Source organism: Candidozyma haemuli (genome assembly GCF_002926055.2).
Source record: "Candidozyma haemuli strain B11899 chromosome Unknown D_2014730914, whole genome shotgun sequence".
Taxonomy (NCBI): Eukaryota; Fungi; Ascomycota; class Pichiomycetes; order Serinales; family Metschnikowiaceae; genus Candidozyma; species Candidozyma haemuli.
The window spans coordinates 227,468-251,670 of record NW_020289911.1 but is presented as its reverse complement, the minus strand read 5'-3'; the positions used below and the strand labels follow the sequence as shown (position 1 = coordinate 251,670).

Genomic DNA, 24,203 nt, shown 5'->3' with positions numbered 1-24,203 from the left:
TTTAACCACCGAAACCGTACAAGGTTCTACCCTGTCTCTTCAAAGCGTAAACGACATCGAGAGAAGTAACGGTCTTTCTCTTGGCGTGCTCAGTGTAAGTGACAGCGTCTCTGATAACGTTCTCCAAAAAGGACTTCAAGACACCTCTGACTTCCTCATAGATCAAAGCAGAGATACGCTTGACACCACCTCTTCTGGCCAATCTTCTGATAGCTGGCTTGGTAATACCTTGAATGTTGTCTCTCAAGATCTTTCTGTGACGCTTAGCGCCACCCTTTCCGAGACCTTTTCCACCTTTTCCTCTACCGGACATTGTAATATAATATAGTTGATAAGGAAAGAAAAGAAAAAAAAAAGTCCTCACTTCAGAGCGACTACCTGACACTTTATACCATCCATCCATGTTTTGCAACCACGAGAATGGTGTCCTGCGGTGACGCCACCAGCTGCAGTACGTACACAAGAGTTTGTTTCGAGGTACGCTTCTCTCGCGCCAGCGAACGTTTGAGCGCCCACGAAAGTCAAGCCCTCGATATACACCCCCTCTGCGTAAAACCAGGCCCTGCAAAACGCTCACTTTCCCCTGCCACAGCAACTTTTCTCCCTCGCTGCGCGCGCCACTGAACCTGTTTTTTGTCTTTTCGCCTGGCCAAAAGTGCCCCATGCCTTCCTCCAAAGTCGCAAAAAGCACCTCCAAATGGGCCTTTTTCCAGCTTCCCTGAGCACTGCGAATTTCGTGTCACTGGCCCCCAGCGAAAAGTGAAGCTTCTTACCGCGCCATACTAAAAACAATAACAAAACATGGTGGGCTGCCATTCCGCACAAGATATAAAACTCGCAAGACACCTGCTGGAGTAGAGTCCCTTTTTTTTTTCTTTCTTACCAACACATTCACAATGGCTAGAACTAAACAGACAGCTAGAAAATCCACTGGTGGTAAGGCCCCAAGAAAGCAGTTGGCTTCTAAGGCCGCCAGAAAGTCCGCCCCATCTACCGGCGGTGTCAAGAAGCCTCACAGATATAAGCCAGGTACCGTTGCCTTGAGAGAAATCAGAAGATTCCAGAAGTCCACTGACCTTTTGATCAGAAAGTTGCCTTTCCAGAGATTGGTCAGAGAAATTGCTCAGGACTTCAAGACCGACTTGAGATTCCAGTCCTCTGCTATTGGTGCTTTGCAGGAATCCGTCGAAGCTTACTTGGTTTCCTTGTTTGAGGACACTAACTTGTGTGCTATCCACGCCAAGAGAGTCACCATCCAGAAGAAGGACATCCAGTTGGCCAGAAGATTGAGAGGCGAGAGATCGTAAGCGGTGCTGGAATTGCTTATCTTTCACTTCGTTGGTCTCTGGTTATATGTAAAATAGTGTAAAGTATCGAATACACCGTTTTTGAAGAAACAATTTCTGTAGCTTTTTTGCACCCATTTACCTTGCACAAGACGAATCCTGTCAATGGTGGTGTTTCCTGCAGGTCGATGCCGCTTACATCGATACCCGAAGCAAAGGTACCCCATACCACCATAGTGCTGCCTTGTTATCCCAATTAATCTAATTAAGGCCGCCACTTCGCAATGCCTGAGTCTTCTGATATATCTAAAACTGCCATCAAATACGCCAATGCCGCTTCCACATCGCCTGTTCCCGCTTGGGCTCTCTCCGCTGCTCTAGTTTACCGTGGCTTGTCTCTCCAAAAGCCTGTGGACCCCAAGCTTGGTTCCGGTGGTTCCTTTGACTTTAGCAAGTCGGTCGCTGCTTCAAAACCAAGTAGACTTTCCTGCTTCCTATTTGGCGGTGTTTCTGCATTGGGTGGCTATATCATTCATGATGGCGACGTCCCTAACGGTGCTGGCTTCACCTTTGCCTGGTCCACCTTATACTTGATTGTCAATGGACGTCCTGCTTTCAAAAGTCTAGTTCGTGGCCACGTTGCTCCCCTCTCCATAGCAGTTCTTGCATTAGGTAATGCTGGCATCTACGGCAAGGAGTTCATCTGGCCATCTGAGTAAATTTGTGAATAGTTTTAATCCCACTGCAACGGGAGCAACCCATTGTCTTGTGCGTAATGTAAAATCCTGTTCTCGTCATAGAGTTCAATAAACTGCTGGTCCATTGGACGTTCCTTTGGGGCAGCAAACTTACGGTACTCGTCAAAAATGATCGTTAACGACCACTTCTGTAATCGGCGTAATACGCCAACAAGACATCCTGTTCGGTGTTTTCCACGGTTGCAATGAATGAGTATTGGTTGGTTGGCAGGATTTATAACAATCTTTATAGCTTCTGTAATAAGTTCACTGCTGATAATCACGAACGGTTCCTTGTTACCTGCCATGCCAAGATGAAATAGCTGAATACCCTCTTCTTCAAAAAATTCCTCGTGTGATTTGGGGTACTCTTCAGGTATAAGACAAAGCACCGATTTCAACTTGAGTGTCTTGAGAAAGGAGAAGTTTGGCTGCTGTGGGAATGAAGAACGGTAAATGTTGTTTATAACCGGTGCAAAGTTCTCCGGTGGTGTCAAGGGTTGTGAGATCAACTCTGCTGCCTTGATATACTCCACTCTAGCCTTTTCTGCTGCTTCTTTGTCGAACTTGTCGTCCGCATCCTCCTCAAACGTCCACTCGTCTTCCTCTGTAGTGGTACCGACACCTTCTTCAATTTTGATCCTTTGAAGCCTCGATCGGAGCGCTTCAGTCCCGTTTCTTTGTGAATTATGAGCCGGCAACGTGTCAAGTGTCCTTGGCTGTCCTTGAGCAGCTTGCCCTTCAAGTTTCACAGGGGGTCCAGATGGAGAGGATTCGTTGATTCTCGAATGGGATAGATCAGTCTCAAGACTTCGATTCGGCAGACCCAAATCCTCATCCATCTGGAAAGGGCTATCATAGTCGGCCATTTGTTATAACGAAGGTGTTTAAAAGGTGTGGGTGAAATAAAGGTATGGTCTGAGTCCACTGATTGTGCGCGATAAATAGCTTAGGCAGATCGCACACCTTATTCAGTGCTGGAAACTACTACACGTCTTTTCTTTCGTAAATAATATTGACTAAACAAGCTTGTCTCTGATATTTAATTCTGTTGTCATGATGGCACCATCAATGTCGTCAAGCATTCTGTCGATGGAGTCTTGGTCACCATTGGAATCGCACATGGTCTGAACGTCTCCCTTCTCTGTAGTTGGGCTTACTAACTGTATCTTTTCAGCTTTTCCTGGGAGCAAAGGCACCTCGTGGGCCAAAGTTTCGGTATCAGAAAGCTTAGAATCCCATCTTGAAAAGACGGTGTTTGGTGAAGAGGTTGGGTGCGTACTGTTGTTTGCTGATGTAGCCCATAAGGAACTGAAGGGAAGGTTACACACAGCCAAAATGACACTGATGTTGGCTAATAACGTCAGGTACGATGTGGATTGTCTATAATTGACAATCATCAACACCGAAGGAACAATGAATGTCTGGGTTGAAGTGATGATAAGGATGTGCAAGCCATCAAACTGCTTCAATCCCAAGTACCTTCTGGTTCTGATAGCCAAGGCGAGCTTCGAAATCAAGATAATACAAACCACATTCAACGAGGCCGAAAAAAGAATAACCGGTACATTATTCACCCACGAGTTTGTTGGAGTGACATCCTGCTCCATAAGTTGGTTTCTTAATTGTATAGCAGTCACCACTGTACTGTGGATGTACAAGGACACTATAGTGACAGCCAACGAGCCAGCAGCAGCTGTCAAAACGTACCCCAAATGCTTAACCTCAGGAGATTTGAAAATGACATGAATTTGGAAAACCAAAGTGGCTTCCACGGTAGCAATCAACAAAGTGTGGATAACATTAGTTGCAATATAAATGTCAAATGCGTGCCATCTTTCTTCAGGCAAAAGTCCTGTGAACTTGTATGTGAGCGAGCTCAAAGGTCCAAAAAGGAAGCAAAGGTACAACGCCGACTTGATGATCATAAGCACCATTGTGAGTTGGTTCAAAATAAACATGGGGGTTCTCTTTTTAATAATTACCACCCACGAAAGAAGCATCAAAAGAATACCACATCCAATGGCCACACCATGAACCACACAGAGCTGGAGCGAGCGGTCCACTGTATTGTCCAAAATACCGAAGGTAAGCTGGTAGATTTCTGGGCCAACTGTATAGTTGAGCACAATGTCATTATCTGAGAATTCCATAGAGAGAGATGTGTGTTGGGTGGAAGAGTTTCAAGAGCATTTCCAGTGGGCTTTATAAGAAATGGTTGCAAAAAAAGTTCCCGCCCTAGGTGTTTCACGCGCCTACCCATTTTGGCTACTTCAATGAACATCTGAGTGATGATGATGGATATGAGTAAATCTGAGTTATGGGAAAAAAATAAACCAAAGCCAAGCCGTATATGTGTAGGCTTGAAACCTCTCGTATATGAGAGATGCAAGTAATTAGGTTGCTTTAGGAAGTGCCCGAGAATGGATATACGATGGTGGTAGTTCCAGAAGGGCTCTCCGGGCGATTTCTATCATTATTCGGGCAAATTTTCATTTAATAAAAGAGACTATAGAGTCTTTGGATTTTTAAGATTCTGGGTATGACCTTGTCCAGTTGAAGGGGTTGTCCTGGTTGATCTTTGATCACTTGTCAGGTGGTGTAGCAGTCAATGCTCTATGAAGCAGATGTCAAACCGGGCCTTTTGGCTACCGCAATTTGATATTTGACTTACTTGAATAGTGACTATTAGGGAACGGTTTAAATGACCGTAAGCTTCTTTGCAGTCAAGGTAGACTCTGATTCAGATTTTCTTCACCTTTCGTCAAACACCAAATTATGGCCACACTATAATGAAAAATGAAAGCATATTACGACGCATAACAAAGGCATGGCTCAAAGAACAACGTTTCAAATGCCTAAACAACGACCTTTGAGTGTTTTCAAAATCAATACGTTGACATGCTATAACCAACGTTGTATGTGCTTCCTCTACGATGTCTTACCAGTAATACTCACCAATCCAATATAGAAAGACACTTACATGTTCCTTATGACAACAAGCGACCAGATTCAACTCTCCCCCACCCCCAAATCCCAACCAACATACCCTACTATAACGAGCTCGTCTCAAGTTGCACAAGTTTGCAGCCATATACATGTATAAAGGCACACAGAGCAAAGCCATTAGCTGCGAACCACTCACCACTACTACCAATAACCATGTACCCATCTACAAATATCCACAAATTACCGTTCCTGTCAAACCGCCAGCCAATGTCTTTCCCCTGAAAAACCTCCCATTTTCCGGCCCTGCCGAGCCCTCAACGTAACCGTCAACCGATTAGCGCCTGGCGTCGGAAGCCAGGCGTCCTGGCTAACCGATACTCTTTGTTTGCTTTAGGGGCTTTCACAATGAAACGCATTGAGCAACAAAGACAATAGAAGTCTCGAAGGCCCAGTGTACGAGAGAGTTTATAGTAGAGGATATATTGCAGAGAAGCGAAGAATGGAAGGACGAAAAAAAAAAAAAAAAAAAAAAAAAAATTAGAACACAGAACCATGTCTGAACAAAATAGCCTCTTTGGCTGCGAACTTTTAGTCCGGGTACCCACACCAGCTTCCAGGCAAATTCCCCCAAACCTAACCCAATATACCCCCAAAATGGTACTTTTTCACTTTCTTATTGTCGAAAACATATCCTATTCCAGCCTTCTCCAGTGCCACTTTGTCTCACGTGAAAACTATTGCCGACCGTTGACGGCACATAGAAAAACCGTCTCCAGTAAGCGTGTAGGGCTGTGACCCCCAGCCATGACCATCCGGTGGGAAATCCCCACCCTCAATAGAGCCAACCAAGAAAAAAATAAACTAGAAAACCATAAAAGTAGAAACTTTAGCAGAAGGATAAATTCCATAATTTCCAGGTTTTGTCATCTTCCTGGCTTAGACACCTTTTTTGGTTTGCCCTTTCTTCTGCTTTCCGTTTTTCCCTTGTTCACGGTCGCTGCTTGTCCCGCCTCACCAGACTTTCGCGGTAGGCACTGTTCCTACTTTTCCGCCCTGTCATCAATAAACATCGCCAGTGGTCTCCCTCCTGAAAAACGCCTCTGCTAATAAATAATATCACCCATCCGTGGCTTGAATTCCCGGGATAACTTATTTTCCATTTATAATAATCTGCATTCGCCAAACGTATTCATAAGCTAACTGTTTGCCACTTGCAATGCCAGAAAACAACGACTTCTCCATGGTGGACGTCTCCAACGCCGTGGATAGCATTGCTTCTGACTCAGGCCAGTCTACTCAACCAGCTAGAAGAAAATCTAAACTAATCTTGGGCGACGAAAGCGAAGAGTCTGAAAATATGCATGTGGAAGAGTCTGACAACCAGCAACCACCTCCACCTCCCGCCGACGAGGTTTCCAAGAAGAAGAGCGAATCCAACGGGCCCCAGGCTGTTCCTGACCCTTCTGTCACCGTTCCAGTAGACATCAAATGGGTTCAAGGCGGTGAAAAGGTTTACGTCACCGGCTCGTTCACAGGCTGGAGAAAGATGATCGGCTTGCAAAAGCAAGAAGATGAAAAGTTATACTTGGTCACCTTGGGTTTGCCTGTTGGCACTCATAGATTTAGGTTTGTGGTTGATAATGAGTTGAGGTTCTCTGATTTCTTGCCAACAGCTACCGACCAGATGGGTAACTTTGTGAACTACATCGAAGTGACTCCAGAACACGTACAATTGCATCTCAAACAGCTAGAAGAAGAAGAACAGGAGATGGAGCGTGAAGAAGAAGAGACAAAGCTGCGTCCTAGCAGGAGGTCCTCTGTCAGCTCTAGAGGCCGCTCTAACTCCGTTTTCGCTTTCACCAACGACGAAGACGATATGGGCGACGGTTACCTGAGATACCACGAAGAAGAAGAGGTTGATGACGCACCAGCAAAGATATACAACTACGTTAGCGATATCCCACCCATCTTCGAAGACCCAAAGGTCATGGAACAATACTACCTAGCGTTGGAGCAGCGCTCAAGGAACAGAAACTCACAAGACCAAGCTTGGTTATACGCTCCACAATTACCTCCACACCTTGAGAATGTCATTTTGAATAACTTCAATTCCCAAGACAAGGATAATAATTCGGGTGCTTTACCCATCCCAAACCATGTTGTGCTCAATCACTTGGCCACTACAAGCGTGAAGCACAATACTTTGGCCGTTGCATCCGTTATTAGATACAAGAGAAAGTACGTGACGCAAGTGTTGTACGCACCATTACAACAATAAAGAATAGAATGAAACATGGACTCTGATTGGTGGTGGAGATGGACAGGAAAACGAGCCGAGTCATATGGCAAGTCGAACGACAACCCCTTTTAGAATACGACTTTGCCTTTCCTTTAAACATACAGTCATGGGTGTCTATCAGATGCTAGAACCATCAACATTAGCTTCATATGGCTCTCTACTTGGTGACAAGCCGAATTCGGTGCTTTTTTTGTTCGGCAAAAAAAAACTCCCCTCCAGGATCATTCGCATGCATTGGGCATCGTAACTATGTGCAATTTGAGCGCGAGATAATGCACTACCGAGGAAGCAACTTCGTGCAAGGCAGAAAAAAAGAAGACAAGAAGCAGCACTGTGGGTTGAATTTTGTGGCCACAGTAATTAAACTCATCGACTTGGCAAACATTTCTTTTCCTACCGCCCAGGTTTTATTGCCGCGGCCGTGGTCATCGCCTGGTAGGAAAAAGGTCGTATCACCCCAGACTTTCCTGCAGTCAAAGTGAAAAAAAAAAAAAAAAAAAAAAGTTAATTAGGTAACAATTGACTGAGACGAGGAAAAAAACCTGAAAAATAACCATCAGAAAAACCTTGCAGGAAGTTCTTCCCATCTACCACACTCTTTAGCAGAAACACAACATCTCATGAGCAGGTTCTTTCATTAATCACCATGGGTTTCTCTAATTTCTTGCACGACAACTTTGTTCCTTACGTTCCTAAATCTCTGGAACAGCTTCAAAGGACCCTGACATCAGCAGATGTGGATTCACAGACGCTGAACAAGGGAGAGAAGGCCGGTGATGTGAGCTCGGTCCATTCGACTCTCACCTTCACTTCCAGAGACAGTTCTAACCATCTCCACAGAAGTTTGAGAAGCAGACATGTCCAGTTGCTTGGTATTGGTGCCACAATCGGTTCTGCTATCTTCGTGGCCATTGGTAAAGACTTGGTTTACGGCCCTCTCAACTTGTTGCTTGGGTTTATTGTTTGGTCTATTCCTATCTTGTGTATCACTATCAGTACTGCTGAGATGGTGACATACTTGCCCATCACCTCTCCTTTTGTTAGATTGGCTGGTCGGTGCTGCGATAACGCTTTGGAGGTTATGACAGCCTGGAACTTCTGGTTTTTGTGCTGTGCTCAGATTCCTTTTGAAGTTGTCACTGTGAACTCTATTATTCACTACTGGAGAGATGACTTCTCCCCTGGTATTCCATTGGCGATTCAGGTAGTGTTGTACTTCTTAATCAATATCTTTGGTGTGGCTATTTACGGTGAAGTCGAGTTTTGGTTGAGTTTGGGTAAAGTTATCTTGGCTGTTGCTCTTATTCTTTTCACTTTCGTTACAATGGTTGGCGGTAATCCTCAGAACGATGCTTTTGGATTCCGTTACTGGCGTGACCCTGGTGCTATAAGTTCTTTCGAGTACACGGGAAGCACTGGTAACTTCAGAGGTTTCTTGTCCTGTTTGATTAGAGCTACGTTCACTTTTGCTGGACCTGAGTATGTTTCTCTCGTGGCCAGTGAGACCGTAAACCCAAGGAAGACATTGCCGTCAGCCTACAAGCAGGTCTTCATTAGGTTGACAGTTTTCTTTATCGGAGGTGCCCTTTGTGTGGGTATCTTGGTGCCTCACAATGACCCTCTTTTGTTGGAGAGCCGTGGTGTTACCAAACCAGGTGCTGGTGGCTCCCCATACGTCATTGCTATGCAAAACATGGGAATCAAGGTGTTCCCAGACATTGTGAATGGTTTGTTGATTACATCTGCTTTCTCGGCTGGTAACTCTTACACTTACTGTTCTTCTAGAACATTGTACGGTTTTGCATTAGACGGTTACGCTCCTAGATTCCTCACAGCTACAACTAAGTCGGGTATTCCAATGTATTGTATGTTGATTTCGTTGGCATGGGCCTTCATCTCATTCTTGCAAATGGATCAAGGCTCAGCTGTTGTGTTGGATTGGATTATCAATTTGATCACCTCTTGCCAGTTGATCAACTTTAGCATTTTGAGTTTTACCTACATCTTTTTCTACCGGGCAATGAAGGCTCAAGGCATTGATCGTCACTCTTTACCGTTCAGAGGATGGTACCAGCCATGGTTGGCTATCTTTGGCGGTTGTATGGCCTTTACAATGACATTTGTTGGTACTTACGAGATTTTCATGCCTGGTGGATGGGACTACCAAGCATTTTTGTTCTCCTACTTGATGATTTTCATCGACATTGGCATATTTGTGTTTTACAAGATTTTTAGACGCACCAAGTTTAAGAAGGCTTCCGAAGTGGATTTGGTGACCGGCCTTAAGGAGGTCGAAGAGCACGAGGCTTGGTACTACCAGCAACTTGAGGAGAAGAACCGTTTGAAGGAGAACGGCGAGATCAAGTATAGCTTGTGGCAGAGGTTTTGTACTGTTGTTTTTGGTAGTGAGCTTGATTAAGCCTGCCACCACAGCAACAACAAAGACGCTTCGTTTCGTACCAGTCTGGTTTGCAACCCGGTGTTTACTTAGATAACTTTTTCAGTTCATACAAAAATTAGATCAGCAATTTCAAAGATCTTCCCACTTCGGTACTAGAAGCGTGTGGAATGTAGACATTTCACAACTCCCAAGTGTGAGCTTCCCCGGCAGCCGGGCTTACAAGGAACCAGAGGCTTAGCACGGTCTTGCTATTCCAACCCCGGCAATTGTAGCCAGGCTGAGTGATTCTCTCATATGAAATATAGCAAAAAGCTTAAACCTTGGTTGTCCAACCAAGAAAGGTTCGTGTTCCCACCTCATTCAGGTATTCGCAGCCAAAGGGTCATCCTGGCAGCAAGTTGTAGATCTCGTATAACAACACTTCCAAACACCACACACGAAAAAAGCCCAAAAAAGGCCCAGAAACCTCCCAAAACAGTCTCCCCGTCTTCCATTCCACGCTTCGGTCGCATTGACAGATTTCGGGTGGTTTACCCCCCTGGGAATTTACCCCTACCTTCTTAAAGGCGGGCCCTAAAAGTTGCCTGGCTGCGAAATCCTTTGCCTGGCCCCTCAGGCCGCCATGACACTGAGCGGCTCCCTCTGCGCATAGAAGGCTTTCTGGAATCTCTCAATTCACCATAAACCCTTAAATGGAAGGTACGTAAATATGATATAAAGGGATGTAAAGGTACTGGAATTGACAAATATCTTCCTTTTTCCTTTTCTTTTGGCCCTGCCCTGCCTCCATTCACCAAAGCCTTCTCTCCCGTTTGACTCATTGACCGTATAGCTTTTTTGTGTTCTCTAAATGCCTAAATGCCTCTGCTGCCTAGCGCCGCGCCGCGTTATTTTAGGCCAGACCCATACCAGCTTAAAAAAATTGAGCCATTCACATCTTCTCGGTTTATCAATACATACCCCCAAAGGCCAACCCTACTTTTTTCCCCCTTTACTTACCAAGTCCTTTTTTTTTACATCACATCAATACCAACTAGCGTCGGCATCAAACCTTATCCTTTGCCTTCCAACCTGTCCCAAACCTAATCACCATCCTCCAGCCATCTACTTCATCCTGTTGTCCTGCTCTTGATGCTGCTTCTCTAGGAAGTACTATATTCACCAAGCTTCTCCCACAGAGCAGACCGTTGATGTCTTTTCCCGTCCCTACAGAGCCCCAGCAGTGGCTATCGTGGGTTGGTGACCTAGCAAGGCGGATGACCGACTACGGCCAGAACCAGGTGAACCTATTCAGTGATTACCAGGTGTTGGTCCAAAGAGCCTTGGCCATATCCAGTTCTTCGGTTGCCATCTTTGCTTGCTTACTAGCCATTTACTGCTTCTTGGCTATCGACCCAAAACGCCTTGTCTTTCGCCACCAACTCATTGCATTCCTCCTATTGTTTGACCTACTAAAAGCTTGTATCTTGTTGCTATATCCAGCCCGTGTGCTTACTCACCCAACCGCATACGCCAACAGACGTTTCTGCCAGGTGGTGGGCTTCTTTACTGCCACTGCCATCGAAGGTGCTGATTTGGCTATCTTATCCTTTGCATTGCACACCTTGTTGCTCATATTCAAGCCTGACCTTTCAGTGAAAGTTCCTGAAACTGGAAGAGTCGAGGGCGGCTTGTATAAGTACCGTTACTATGTTTACGGGCTTTCCTTCGTTATCCCGCTCGTCATGGCTTCTTTAGCATACATTGGTGTGGGCTACATCTCATTCGTTTGTTGGTGTTACCTTCCTCAACAACCAGTCTGGTACCGGTTAGTTTTGAGTTGGGTTCCCCGCTACCTCATCATTGTCACCATCATACTTGTCTACGGACTTATCTATTACTACGTGCTCAAAGAGTTTAAAGCATTGGGCGGTGTTTTCACCACCATGCAACATCAACACACGCGAGACTCCAACGTCAAACCATCCTTCTTTTCTGCCTTGCGGTTCTTCTTCTACAATATCAGGGACTTTTTTCATGAAAGATTTGTTGTGCCTAAGGCAGAACGTGATGGAAATACTTCGAGTTCCGAGACATCTGCTGTTGAAGCCGTAGGCTCCAGAACCAAAACTGTCCAAAGCCTGGACGAATCCCCTAATAATGAACAACATGATCATGTCAATCATACACATAATATTATTCACGACCCGGAGTTGGAAGCTGCTAACTTGGCCAGCTTCAGAAAACGCCAAAAGACCATCGAGAGACAGATGAAATCCATTTTCATCTATCCAGTCGCATATGTCTCCGTTTGGCTCTTCCCTTTCCTTTTACAATGCACTCAATTCAATCATGAGAGAACACATGGTCCCGTTTACTGGCTTAATTATTTGGGTGCATTCATGCAACCCTTCAACGGATTTGTTGATTCCTTGGTTTTCTTCTATCGTGAAGAGCCTTGGAAGTACACAATTATGAAAAACTACGAAAAAGATAACGCATACCGCCTTGATCACTATGTTCGCCATCATAGTGGCGATCTGGATACGCTTGACAGACGCCGGAGATACAGTTCTTACAGTGCTGACATGGCTATTGATATACAGCAGTACTCTTTGTGGAGAAGAGTGTTAGCAAAGCTTCGTCTTCCCTTATGGGCTTGCCAACAGAGGAGAATATTGCAAAGTTTCAAAACAACTATTTGACCACCCGCCTTGAAGAACAGCGTTCTTCAGCAGGTCAAGGACTGGGTAATATTCAACAAGTCGAAGGAAACCCCGACTTCACCTCACTTATGACTAAGCATGATTTCTCCAATCTTTTGACGGGTGATCTCGCTGAGGGAGATTTCAGACTGACGCTTGAAAACTACTCGCTTAACTTTTCCAAAGAAAGAAGATCCAGCTACTCGTCTCAAGGCCGCAACGAATTGAGAACAAGCATCACGTCGCCCTCCAATAAGTCATCCAGATCAAGAAGGTTCTCCACCATGGATCCTCACGAAGCAATTCCTGAATCGAAGGAGTATGTTCCGCAGGAGTCCAGTGCTGGTAACCGTAAGGGAACTGCCTCATATGCAAATAGCAAGAGGCCATCACAGCGTAGTGAACGTTCGGGCAGCGAAGAGGTCGAGCTAGATTTCCTACAGTTTCTACGTGATGGCCCGTAAATCACCTAATTTATTTTCGATCCACATAGAATTCTCAACAATCGGCGAACCGTGTTATTTCCCCATACTTACCCAAATACGAGTATGTGAAACCTTATGATACTGGGGAAAGACATTGTGCGCACCGAAAACTGCGATGAACTAACTTGCTTTGGGTCATACTAAAGCAGCAATTTCGCAGCCACACCGGTCAGCCGCTCGGCGTCACTAAATGCTAGGCATTTAACACTAAATCTCGAAGGTTCAGGGGCAAAACCGTATGTGGACCACTCCACCGTCACTCCAGGCACATTCTTTGTATATTCTATTGTGTATTAAAAAATCCAAGTAATACATTATCGGCATTCAGAAGCTTGTATAATTAAGCATCCGCATTATCTTGACGGGTAGTGAAGACGAAAAGAACCGACTTACGCACAGACCAGAAAAAAAAAAAAAGTCACCCACTCATAGCGCAGCAGGTGATATAACCCCCAAACTTTCAAGAACCATCTCGATGTTCCTTTCGTTTACTTGATTCCCATATATATATATCTAGCACATTGGGACCATCTTAAAAGCTAAATCGAGCTTACTTCTTATCTTGCATTGCATTCCACTACACTTGATTACAGATCTAGCATCTAGCATACGGTAACACGTACACACATAAATATCACTAAAAGAACACGATGGTGAAAGCTGAAATTCCTGATTTGGAAACAGCAAAGAAAATCAAAAAGAAGTTTATCCAGAGTGACGCTGGCGATGGCACAAAAGCCACAGAACAATACATCCATGGCTACAAGCTAGCATTTACCTTGCTAAGCATCGTGGCTAGTCTTTTCATTGCAGCACTTGACCAAACGATTGTTTCCACGATCTTGACCGAGATCAGTGAAGAGTTTGGTAATTTCGATAAGGTAGGCTGGCTTACCTCCGGATTTCTTCTACCCACGGCATGTTTCATGCCGCTGTATGGTAAGATCTCTATTGCCTTTGGCAGAAAATATACGCTCATAGCGGGCATTATTATATTCGAAATCGGCTCGCTCATTGCTGCTTTGGCCAATAGCATGGATATGCTTATTGGTGGTAGAGTCATACAAGGTGTGGGCGGAGGTGCCATCCAGTCCATGGTGGTGGTGGTGCTTTCTGAGTCCGTGCCTATTAACAAGAGACCATTGTCCATGGCCTTGATTGGTATCACCTTTTCTGTTGCTTCCGTTGCGGGGCCCTTCATTGGTGGTGCTTTTGCTTCCCATGTAACCTGGAGATGGTGTTTCTGGATTAATCTTCCGATCGGAGGCCTTGCTCTAGTGATGCTTGTATTGGCCTTCCACCCACCCAGACCAAGAGGCAGTTTGAGAGAAAAGCTTAAGAAGATTGACTACCTCGGTACCTTCCTTTTTGCTTCTGGTCTTGTGCTCGTGCTTCTTGCCTTGACCTTTGGCGGTAACGAATTCCCTTGGAAATCTGCTGCTGTCATTTGCTGCTTTGTCTTGGGTGGCTTAATCTTGATAATATTCATCTACTACAACTTCTGGGTTTCTAAGAATGCGCTTATTCCAAAAGAAGTTGTTGTTGTCCCAAAAATTTTGATGGCTACACTGACAGCTGTGTTCAACTTCTGCTTTTTCATGGGCATTGTGACCTATTTGGCTATTTATTTCCAGGTCATCTGGCAAGCCACTCCTTGGAGATCTGGTATTGACATGCTTCCATTTATCATCAGTGTTTCCCTCTCTTCTGTTTTCAACGGTGTTTTCATGCGTTTCACTCGTTACGTGAAGATCACTATGGTCGTGTCAGGTGTCTTGGGTCCTGTCGGTGTGGGCCTTTTCCTAATTCTCGATACAGATACCCCTTCTAGTCAGAGAATTGGCTTGCTTATTCCTGCCGGTGTATCTGTCGGTCTTATGTTCCAAAGTTCCATGATGAGTGCCCAGCTTGAGGCTCCGGGTGATGTTCCTGGCTCCATGATCTTGGTAACGATCTTCTTAAATGCCATGAAAACAGTTGGCGGTGTTATTGGTGTCGTCACCTCTCAGTTGATGCTCACTTCTCGTGGACAGAAGTACCTAGCCGATGTCGTGTCGTCGCATGAAGAGCTCTCTCACCTTTCGCCAAGACTTGTCATTCAGGCTCCTGCTATGATTTGGGATTTCCCGGTTCCTGCCAGGGATGATGCTCTTGATGCTTTCATGAGTGCTCTTACGGATGTCTATTATCTCAACTTGGCATTCGCAAGTATTGCTTTCATCAGCTCTCTCTTTACAACTAACAAGAAGATTCCAAGCAAGAACCAGATTGGACACAACGACGACCCAGAAGAATCAAAGGAAGATGCAGCTACAGACACTTCAAAGGAATTATCCCAAGGTCCGTCATCCGAAGAACCCTTGGAGGTAGATCAACCAACAGAAAAAAGAAATGAACAATTATAGATGCGATAGTTAATATTACAAATAATACATAGGTTGAAGGTAAAAGAACTCTCCAGCAAAAATTGTACAATCTATCATTGGAGGCTGTTCATGTCAGACAAGTAAGATCTTATGTGAGCGTTAAGGCTGGCCACGGCGGTTTCGATGTTTCGCTTCTCCCGATCGAATGATCCGACCATCTTATTAATGTCTTCCTCCAAGCTTTGAATAGTGGCCCTATTCTGGTCCATTTTCTTTTCACGTACTCCACGCTCGTCGGTGAGTCTAGCATATTCTTCTTCGAGACGTTGAAGCCTGTGTTCCGCCTCTTCCCTCTTTTCAGATGCTTGCGTATTAGTGTTGAGGATCTTTTCGTCGAGATTACTTAACTGCCTCTCTGTAAGACGAATCAGATTTTCAATATCTTCAATGTCAGCCTTTTCTCTATCTCTTTGTTCAGCTTGTTTCTCTAGCTCGTTTCCCTCTTCATCGAGATGGCCTAAATCATCCACAATATTCTGAACAATAGTGAGGATATTTTTGAGCTCATCTTCAGCCAGTTTAATTGCTCTAATTGTCTTTGAACGGTTTTGTAGCGTTGCCTCTCCGACACGAAGCTGTTGTTCTGCCTCCTCAAGGCTGGCTTTTAGATCATCAAGAATTGTTTGTAACTCAGTTGGGTTTACCATGGTAAACTTCTTGAACTTTTCGACCTTATGGCCCTCCTCTTGGAGAAGGTAAAGACGATCTTCGATTTGCTCGGCCAACCCGTATTTCTGCTCCCTATACCTGGCGTGCTCAAGTTGAAGCTGCTCTTGTGATCGTTGAAGTTTCTTGAGTTCCCCTTCAAGTCTGGAGTTGTAATTATTAAGCTGGACTAGGGTGGACTTCCTTTGGCCTTGGTTGTTTTCTTCCACTTGAGATGCGAGTTGGTCAATGTCATTCTGGACCTGGACTATTTCATTTTCGGACTTTCTGACATCCTCTGAATATTCCTCGCAGACTTGAGCAATTGGCTCGCAGTCTTTCATTCTCTCTTCACGGAAACGAGCAAAATTGATCACAGCACTTAGAATTCGTCGTATACGCTGTGATTCAGGCTTCTTAAGATCCATTATGTTAAAGTCATGCACGCCACATTTATCGAGAAATGCTAAAGAGCAACGGAACAAAATTAAAAGTGGAATCAGCTGGGATGTGTCGTCCTTCTTGGTGTCGAAATCATCGTTGTTATTCACGTCGTCCTGTTGCATATCGTTCAGGTTAAATTCATTATTTCGTTTTATTAAATCATGCGAAAGTTGGTCGGTCAGTTGCACCGATAGACCCATGAAGATGTCAACAAACTCTTCAAAAAGAGTCTTTATGTATTGGCTTGTGGGTCGTGAAATTAGCTCTTCACTGGCTGTGAACTCCATTGTTTGAAGACATATCGAGAGCTCTTTGAAATCTAGTAGAGGGAACGCATCCTTGTTCCTATTGAAAATGCGGGACCCACCAAAAGTCGAACCGTCTGAACGGTTTATCATGCTTAGTTTGGACATCCAGAACTCATACAGACTTTGGCCAGCACGCTGTAGATATAATAAAGAGGGTAGTGAGGAAGACTTTTGTTTACATCCATATCGAATGCGGCCCGCGCATCTGCAGGCCCTACACACTGTTGGTATAGTACTAGCTGTTTTGTTTCAATACAGTTTTTTAGATTTCGCGATTGATGCCGCTAAAAAAGTATTTTAGCACCTGGATGTCTCAGGCGACTTCAGGTCATCTCCATCTGGAATATTAAACTTGCTTGTATTCTTGCAGTCATCTTAAACTCTCTCGGCAGTCCAAATGGCGCCTCTGCATACCAATTTGATGGTTTCCGTAAGCAACATGTATGGAACAGCCTTGTCGGCGTCGTGTTCAACAGCCGTATCTAAGTGCTCTAACTCGTCGTCTCTGAAAGTACTGATAGTCTTCTTCAAGCTTGCAAGTTCTGGAGATGTCTCAATCTCTTTGTTGATCTCCTCTGGAGTGAGCCCTTTTCCTGTCTTCTTGTCATAGATTGGGATGTTGAATTGGTTCATGAGAACCCGTAGTTGCTGGTTGTAATGGCCTCCAATGACAGTCTCGACTGCAACAGTGCATGCCATGGCGGCCTCTTTGCTGATAAGTGCGGTACCGGCTCCAATACCAATGGCTCCTACTTTCCAGAGTGGAGTCAAAAGAGAGGGTCTCACACGACGCTGGTGTTGGAGTTTGTTGAATGTGTCGTGGTGGTGGATTTCCTGATCCCACATGTGCTGTAAGATGGGCTTCAAGTGGGGGTACTTGGTGGAAAGAATGGCGTATTGGCCCATATAGATGTAATTGGCACCAAGCTCACCAGCCTGGTCAACACGAATGACACGGTCCAAGAATGCCTTTTGTGCTTTGGATAAAGCTCCGTATTTGACATTCTCTGGGATGTAGTCTTCAGCCTTTGGCTTTGCCTTTTTCTTGCTGCCCTCCAAGGCGGCTCTGGATGAACAGAACAGACGCAGTGCACTCAAAGCTGCTCTTCTTGATAGCATAACGACAGTTTTTGAATTGTGAACGTTAAAATGTGATACCCTTGAAGGTTTGACGACTGGGTGGTAGATGAGCTGATTTCTCAATGTACGAGAGCCGAGCTCGCTTTGCGCATTTAACCTATGTTCAGACTTTCACGCTCCTGTGAATACTATTCTACGAATATTTCGAGCATTGAAAGCCCTACCTCGTAGGGCAACTCCTGTGTATCTCTGGAGTTTGTGACCGGCTTGTTTTCGTTTTTTGGGACTGTCAAGTGTTTCAATTTCCGGTTGGAAATATCCCTACTGATCAACCAATTGACTGGGAACACACTATTCCAACGAGAGTGTTCCTCCCAAACGTTGCTTTTGCCAGCAAAATCAACCTTATCTTCCATTCTTGCCACTCCACAGAACTTCATAGACGCGTTAACGCTGAAGAAGAGGAAGACTGAACCGTTATCAGTCTCGACGTAGGCCTTGTTCAATCTCTTATTTCCGAGATCAGTAGATGTCCAGATCTTGTTTTTCCAAGATGCTTCAATATCTTCAATGCTAAATGACTTGATAACGAAGAACCTTGAGCCTGGGCCAACATTAAAAGGCCCATCTGTTCCCATGAAGGTTCTGTTGAATGAGATTCTTGACTCCAGCGATTCTGGAGATGTAGGTAGCAGATCTTGGGAAGATGAATACAATGAGGACTCTTCTGAGATACTGCTGAGGGTTCTTTCAAAGAACATACTGCGTCCTCCACGTACGTCCGCCACGAAAGGTGTACCCTTATAACATGAGGACCAGATATTGGGTTGGCAAGTGATGGCCAAGTAGGTGGTGGAATCGGCAAGCACGGTTACCCTTTGGATCAAATTAATAGTCTGCTTGGTGCAATTGAAAGTACCACGCAAAGAGTTACCATCGTGAGTGGGGGCCTTGAAGCCAATGATGGTTGAATCGAAGAGAGGGCAGACCATTGTATGCTAGGGGTTGAAGGGTGAAGTAGTGGGCTGGTCAGGGGAGATATATTAGGATTTATGGGTATTATTAATGGAAATTAGAAATTTACTGGGGGTACAACACAGCAGGATTCCATCTTTATATATAATGATCGACCACTTTTTGCAGCCAAAGTCGCAGGAGGTGCTGAAGATGGGGAAGGCCAAATCCGCTTTAATGTCACAGTTCTCCTCAAATTGGCTAAAAGAACCACCTACAATGGTTTTTCTTTTGGAAGGCTAGAAGCATCGATTTTGTTTTTTGAAACGGATTTCTTAGCTTTTATGTTGCTCCAGTCCTTGCCATATAGTTTATAGTGTTTGGGTAGAATCTCATACCTGTCGCACAATATGAAATGTTACGAACTGGTTTGAAGATGCGAAACCAAACTACCATTTAGCATCTTCCAAGGATTTGTCCAATCATTAAAGAGACTATTTTGTTCGCCAATCGTCAAATAAAGTTAATTATTGTACGTTCCAGATCATACAACTGCTAATTGAAGTACCATGGGAGAAGAGGGACGCTCTAGCAAACGAGAGAGCAAAGCTCTGCAATTATATTCCAAAAAAGTCGACACTACCAAAGTCAATTTGCCAATAATAAAGCAATGGATCGATGATCAGATCAACGAGCAACTTCCAGACGACGACATTGCTGCTGGATTCATCTACGAGCTCGTTGCAGGTGAAGAGAACCCTGATATACATGCCATAGAGACACAGACCAATGAGTTCCTCGGTGAGAAGGAGAGTCGAGCCTTTTGTAAACAGTTATGGAAGCATCTCCTAAGCGCTCAGGAAGATAAAGAAGGAATACCTGAACAACTTCTTGAAGAACGAAAGAAGATGCTTGAGGAGCAGAAGAAGGCAGTGAAGGAGAGCCGACAGGAGTATAGAAGCGAAGAAAGAAATAGAGGCTGGTACCAGCGAGATAGAAGAGATGATAGAAGAGGCGGTTATAGAGGAGGTGACAGGGATCGGTATGGCAGTTACCGCCAACAACGGTCCAGAGATACGCTGAATGACGACCGAAAGAAGACCAACTACAACAGAAGTACCGATGGAGAATCCCAGAAAACGGATAAATACGAAGAAGACCACCATGACGCCCGGGAACGTGGTCCCAGGGATAGAACGTTATTATAGGGCATTAATAGTCGCTAAGCAGGTTCACTTTTTCCTCACCAGTATAGAACTAGTACTGGATAACCTATGCCCCGCAGAGTAGGTGCGAATGGTGCTTGGCGAATTTCCACAAAGACGTATTAATACTTTCTAAAATCAAAGGCTAGACACAGATAAATCAGAATATCTGGAGCCCAAACCGATTACGTTTCCTTTTAGAAAGAACTCTCAACCTTCCTTCTACGCCCTGCTGCTCTTGGGCGTGTCCTCTACAATATACCAGACCCCTCACCCACAACCAAGTAACACAGCTTCCTCCAACCAGCTACTCAAAACACCATGTCTGAAGAAGCGAAGCTGGACGGCCATCACCGCCACCATCACCATCATCATGGCCACCATAACCACGACCAGAAACATCAACAGCAACAACAGCAGGGTGGCTCTTCGGCGCCTAACCCGGCCAACAGGATTGGTAAATACCAAATCATCAAGACTCTTGGTGAAGGATCCTTCGGTAAGGTCAAATTAGCTGAGCATTTGACTACGGGCCAACGTGTTGCCCTTAAGATTATCAACAGAAAGACTTTGGCCAAGTCAGACATGCAAGGACGTGTCGAGAGAGAGATATCTTACTTGCGTTTGTTAAGACACCCTCATATCATCAAGCTTTACGATGTGATTAAGTCTAAGGATGAAATTATCATGGTGATTGAATACGCCGGTAAGGAGTTGTTTGATTACATTGTTCAGAGAGGAAGAATGCCTGAAGATGAGGCGAGAAGATTCTTCCAGCAGATTATTGCTGCCGTGGAGTATTGCCATAGACACAAGATTGTTCATCGTGATTTGAAGCCAGAGAACTTGTTGTTGGATGACCATCTCAATGTCAAGATTGCCGATTTCGGTTTGTCTAACATTATGACTGACGGTAACTTCTTGAAGACGAGTTGTGGTTCGCCAAACTACGCCGCACCAGAAGTCATTTCTGGTAAATTATACGCTGGTCCAGAGGTCGATGTCTGGTCTTCGGGTGTTATCTTGTACGTCATGTTGTGTGGTAGATTGCCATTCGACGACGAGTTCATCCCAGCATTATTCAAGAAGATCAGCAATGGTGTCTACACTTTACCCAACTACTTGTCTGATGGCGCTAAGAACATCTTAACCAGAATGTTGGTTGTGAACCCACTCAACCGTGTGACCATTCATGAGATCATGGAGGATGCTTGGTTCAAGCAAGGCATCGAAGATTACTTGTTGCCTCCAGACTTGTCCAAGACAATTCACAACAAGATTGATATTGATGAAGATGTAATTAATGCCTTGAATGTTACAATGGGATACGACAGAGACGAAATTTTGAATGTGATCAATTCGTGCAACAAGCAGCAATACCCACAGCAACAATCCAATGAGATTCTCGATGCTTACTTGTTGATGAAGGAGAACCATTCACTCGTGAAGGACTTAAAGAAGAACAACATTGAACACATGGATAACTTCTTGTCATCCAGTCCTCCACCATCGTGGTCATCTCCACAAGGAGAAGACGCCACTGCAACACATAGAGCTCCAGGTGTGCTGCAATCGCTCACATACCAAACTTTGGCTACTGTCCCCGACTTGTCAACGTTACCCAATTCTACTATCGCCATTCTCCCATCGTCATTACCTTCAATTCACAGAGCATCTATGATGAACCATTCCGAACAAGGGTCCAACAAGATTAACCCAGTGTCTTCCAAGAAACTGAAGACCAAATGGCATTTCGGTATACGGTCTAGACTGTACCCATTGGACGTTATGGGTGAGATTTATAGAGCATTAAAGAACTTGGGAGCCGAGTGGGCCAAACCTACAGAGGAAGAGTTGTGGACCATCAGAGTGCGCTGGAAGTACGGACCCTGTTTGGTGGACGAGACGGTGAAGGAGGGAGAGTCAGTTCCACCTGCTTTGATGAAAATGCAGATCCAGTTGTTCCAATTGGAGCCTAACAATTACCTTGTTGACTTTAAGTTTGACGGCTGGGAGAGCACGTCTAACCAAGAAGGTAAATCTTCGGCAAAACAGGACGTTGATGAAATGAGTTCATTCTCTGCTTATCCATTCTTGCATTTGGCTACAAGATTAATCATGGAGTTGGCGGTGAATTCTACTCAGGCCCAGTGAGGCATGCATGGGTTGTGTTTCCAGAGGATGTTAGAATATAATACAAATACTAGTGTAATGTTTAGTACAGCGAAACCAGGTGTAAAGTAACTACAGTGCCACAAATAGTTTCACAGTCACGAACCTATAGTTTCTGTAAAAGCACGATTCTCGTGAAGCACGTAATTTGGAAATTCGTGAATGCCTGTACACACAAGCACAGGCACCAACCAGCAAAGGCAACACGAGAACCCTCCAAAATTCAAAATCTCCATTTGTATACCAATAGATACCATCCCCAAACAACAAAACCAGTTCTGCCGCTTTCTCTAACCCCAAAAACCATACTCCATCTTCATTGGCTCAAAGCTTCTTTCGTTCGCAACCGGACGTATGTAGTTTAACGTTTTTGGCCTTTATGTAAACACCTGCGACCTTCGACACTTCATTACCATTCCTAAAAACTCGCAATGTAGGACAAGGCGGTGACGACTTTTTTTTTTGTCCTCTTACCGTTTTCTTTTCCAAAGACTCCCACTTTTCTTTCTGGACAACAACAGAACTTAATACCAACAACCCAAAAAACCTGCTAAAAGGGAAATTTTAATTATCGACCGGTCACCCGAATCTTGACTAACTCCTACCACCCCCTTACGATCATTAACACTATATTAAATCCGCACTGATGAAGTCTGTCAACCTTTTGGACGGGACTTCGGCGGATGACACAGTCAAGTTTCATGAAGTGGCTAGAACCATTTACAAATCAAGAAAAGCTGTACTTTTAACCGGTGCTGGAATCTCGTGCAATGCAGGCATTCCGGATTTCAGATCAGACGACGGCTTGTACAATATTGTGAAAGCAAAGTACCCACAGAGCTTCATCAAGGGCCAGGACTTGTTTGACATTTCATTATTTCGTAACCAAGAGACCCTCCTGATATTTTGTACGTTTATGGAGGGGCTTTACAAGCACTCTTTGGCGGCTAAAGCAACCGAAACTCATCGCTTCATTAAAACGTTGAAGGAGAAAAACAAACTCTTGCGATGCTACACACAGAATATAGATAGTCTAGAGAAGCGGATCGATCTTAATTGTGGGATTAACTCATCTGAATTCAATGAGATCGACAACGGCGCTGGAAAGCTGTTCAGGGATAACTGGAAGTCCTTAGACGTTGTCCAGCTTCATGGCAACCTTCACAAGCTTCTGTGTACTCAGTGCTTTAGCCACTACGAATGGACGCCGGAAGCCCAGAAGATGCTTGAGCAAGGTGAAAACCCCGAGTGTGAAAATTGCAATCTCAAATACCAAGAAAGACTTTACTCCGGAAAACGTCTCACAGGAAGCATAGGTTTCTTGAGACCCGACATTGTTTTATATGGCGAGAACCATCCACAATCAGAGATGCTTACTAGAGGTCTTAATATCGATCTTAGCATCAAAAGCGACTGTCTTCTTATCATGGGAACTTCCCTCAAAGTTGACGGTGTCAAGAAGTTGGTGAGAAGTTTAGCCAAGTCTATTCATGACAGAGGTGGAAAGGTCATCTTTATTAATAAGCTGCCTTTGCCAAAGCAATGGGCAAGCTTGGTAGACTATGAGATTATTAGTGACTGTGACGACTTTGTGAGGCTACTCAAGAGAGAGATTCCTGACTTGTTCTTGACTCAGGAACAACTCGATTCAAAGAGACTTAAGTGTGCTACTATGACACCCAAATCTATCAAGAAGGAAGTTCTACTTGATATCAAGAATGAAGCAATCGCTACCATTGAGAACATCAAGCAAGAGCTTGCCGATGAATCTAACGTTAAAAAGGAAGATGCCGACCTTCTTACTCCTCCAACGACGCCGAGCAAACAGCGCACCATTCTCCTACCGAAAGTTAGACCTTCCCTTAAGAGAAGCAACTCCAATGCCGTCAAGCGGTTGCCCACTCCGGCATCGAGTTTCTGCGAACCTATCAAGGTTGAGTCAGATAGTGAGGTTGGTACTGATTGTGATGAAGAGCCACCTTTACAAGACATAAGCAGGTCGAAACTCAACTGTGGAGTCAAAAGAAGCATTAAGCAAGAGAGTGAACCATCCACCAAGCGCTTAAAAGCCTAATCAAATGATTTAATGATATTAATAGATGAAGAGAAATGATAATTCAAGGTTCCG

General features: G+C 44.6%; 13 protein-coding genes across 13 annotated transcripts; 9 read left to right on the top strand and 4 right to left on the bottom strand. All coding sequences in view use genetic code 12, as the record gives it.

Annotated features, from left to right (window-relative positions):
- Position 1: 1 nt before the first annotated feature.
- On the bottom strand, positions 2–313 carry HHF22 (histone; the record flags this gene model as incomplete). Its single annotated transcript, XM_025486231.1, has 1 exon — positions 2–313. The coding sequence occupies one exon, from the start codon at positions 311–313 to the stop codon at positions 2–4; it is 312 nt and encodes a 103-aa protein (XP_025343781.1).
- A 583-nt stretch (positions 314–896) lies between these two features.
- Positions 897–1,307, top strand: HHT2 (histone; the record flags this gene model as incomplete). The annotated part of the gene is made up of 1 exon (XM_025486230.1): positions 897–1,307. One exon carries the CDS (start codon positions 897–899, stop codon positions 1,305–1,307), a length of 411 nt encoding a protein of 136 aa, XP_025343780.1.
- Positions 1,308–1,570: 263 nt separating this feature from the next.
- Positions 1,571–1,958, top strand: CXQ85_002563 (uncharacterized protein; the record flags this gene model as incomplete). The annotated part of the gene is made up of 2 exons (XM_025486229.1): positions 1,571–1,912; positions 1,944–1,958. 2 exons carry the CDS (start codon positions 1,571–1,573, stop codon positions 1,956–1,958), a joined length of 357 nt encoding a protein of 118 aa, XP_025343779.1.
- Positions 1,959–2,019: 61 nt separating this feature from the next.
- On the bottom strand, positions 2,020–2,892 carry SIW14 (putative tyrosine protein phosphatase; the record flags this gene model as incomplete). The annotated part of the gene is made up of 1 exon (XM_025486228.1): positions 2,020–2,892. One exon carries the CDS (start codon positions 2,890–2,892, stop codon positions 2,020–2,022), a length of 873 nt encoding a protein of 290 aa, XP_025343778.1.
- A 150-nt stretch (positions 2,893–3,042) lies between these two features.
- STE2 (alpha-factor pheromone receptor) lies at positions 3,043–4,176 on the bottom strand (the record flags this gene model as incomplete). The annotated part of the gene is made up of 1 exon (XM_025486227.1): positions 3,043–4,176. One exon carries the CDS (start codon positions 4,174–4,176, stop codon positions 3,043–3,045), a length of 1,134 nt encoding a protein of 377 aa, XP_025343777.1.
- Positions 4,177–6,188: 2,012 nt separating this feature from the next.
- Positions 6,189–7,250, top strand: KIS1 (Kis1p; the record flags this gene model as incomplete). The annotated part of the gene is made up of 1 exon (XM_025486226.1): positions 6,189–7,250. The coding sequence occupies one exon, from the start codon at positions 6,189–6,191 to the stop codon at positions 7,248–7,250; it is 1,062 nt and encodes a 353-aa protein (XP_025343776.1).
- Positions 7,251–7,917: 667 nt separating this feature from the next.
- CXQ85_002559 (uncharacterized protein) lies at positions 7,918–9,690 on the top strand (the record flags this gene model as incomplete). Its single annotated transcript, XM_025486225.1, has 1 exon — positions 7,918–9,690. One exon carries the CDS (start codon positions 7,918–7,920, stop codon positions 9,688–9,690), a length of 1,773 nt encoding a protein of 590 aa, XP_025343775.1.
- Positions 9,691–10,928: 1,238 nt separating this feature from the next.
- Positions 10,929–12,820, top strand: GPR1 (Gpr1p; the record flags this gene model as incomplete). Its single annotated transcript, XM_025486224.1, has 2 exons — positions 10,929–12,259; positions 12,280–12,820. The coding sequence occupies 2 exons, from the start codon at positions 10,929–10,931 to the stop codon at positions 12,818–12,820; spliced, it is 1,872 nt and encodes a 623-aa protein (XP_025343774.1).
- A 671-nt stretch (positions 12,821–13,491) lies between these two features.
- SGE1 (Sge1p) lies at positions 13,492–15,246 on the top strand (the record flags this gene model as incomplete). The annotated part of the gene is made up of 1 exon (XM_025486223.1): positions 13,492–15,246. The coding sequence occupies one exon, from the start codon at positions 13,492–13,494 to the stop codon at positions 15,244–15,246; it is 1,755 nt and encodes a 584-aa protein (XP_025343773.1).
- Positions 15,247–15,320: 74 nt separating this feature from the next.
- CXQ85_002556 (uncharacterized protein) lies at positions 15,321–18,736 on the bottom strand (the record flags this gene model as incomplete). The annotated part of the gene is made up of 3 exons (XM_025486222.1): positions 15,321–16,799; positions 17,079–17,912; positions 17,942–18,736. The coding sequence occupies 3 exons, from the start codon at positions 18,734–18,736 to the stop codon at positions 15,321–15,323; spliced, it is 3,108 nt and encodes a 1,035-aa protein (XP_025343772.1).
- A 531-nt stretch (positions 18,737–19,267) lies between these two features.
- On the top strand, positions 19,268–19,906 carry CXQ85_002555 (uncharacterized protein; the record flags this gene model as incomplete). The annotated part of the gene is made up of 1 exon (XM_025486221.1): positions 19,268–19,906. One exon carries the CDS (start codon positions 19,268–19,270, stop codon positions 19,904–19,906), a length of 639 nt encoding a protein of 212 aa, XP_025343771.1.
- A 318-nt stretch (positions 19,907–20,224) lies between these two features.
- On the top strand, positions 20,225–22,057 carry SNF1 (AMP-activated serine/threonine-protein kinase catalytic subunit; the record flags this gene model as incomplete). The annotated part of the gene is made up of 1 exon (XM_025486220.1): positions 20,225–22,057. One exon carries the CDS (start codon positions 20,225–20,227, stop codon positions 22,055–22,057), a length of 1,833 nt encoding a protein of 610 aa, XP_025343770.1.
- Positions 22,058–22,721: 664 nt separating this feature from the next.
- Positions 22,722–24,149, top strand: HST3 (NAD-dependent histone deacetylase; the record flags this gene model as incomplete). Its single annotated transcript, XM_025486219.1, has 1 exon — positions 22,722–24,149. The coding sequence occupies one exon, from the start codon at positions 22,722–22,724 to the stop codon at positions 24,147–24,149; it is 1,428 nt and encodes a 475-aa protein (XP_025343769.1).
- Positions 24,150–24,203: the final 54 nt, after the last annotated feature.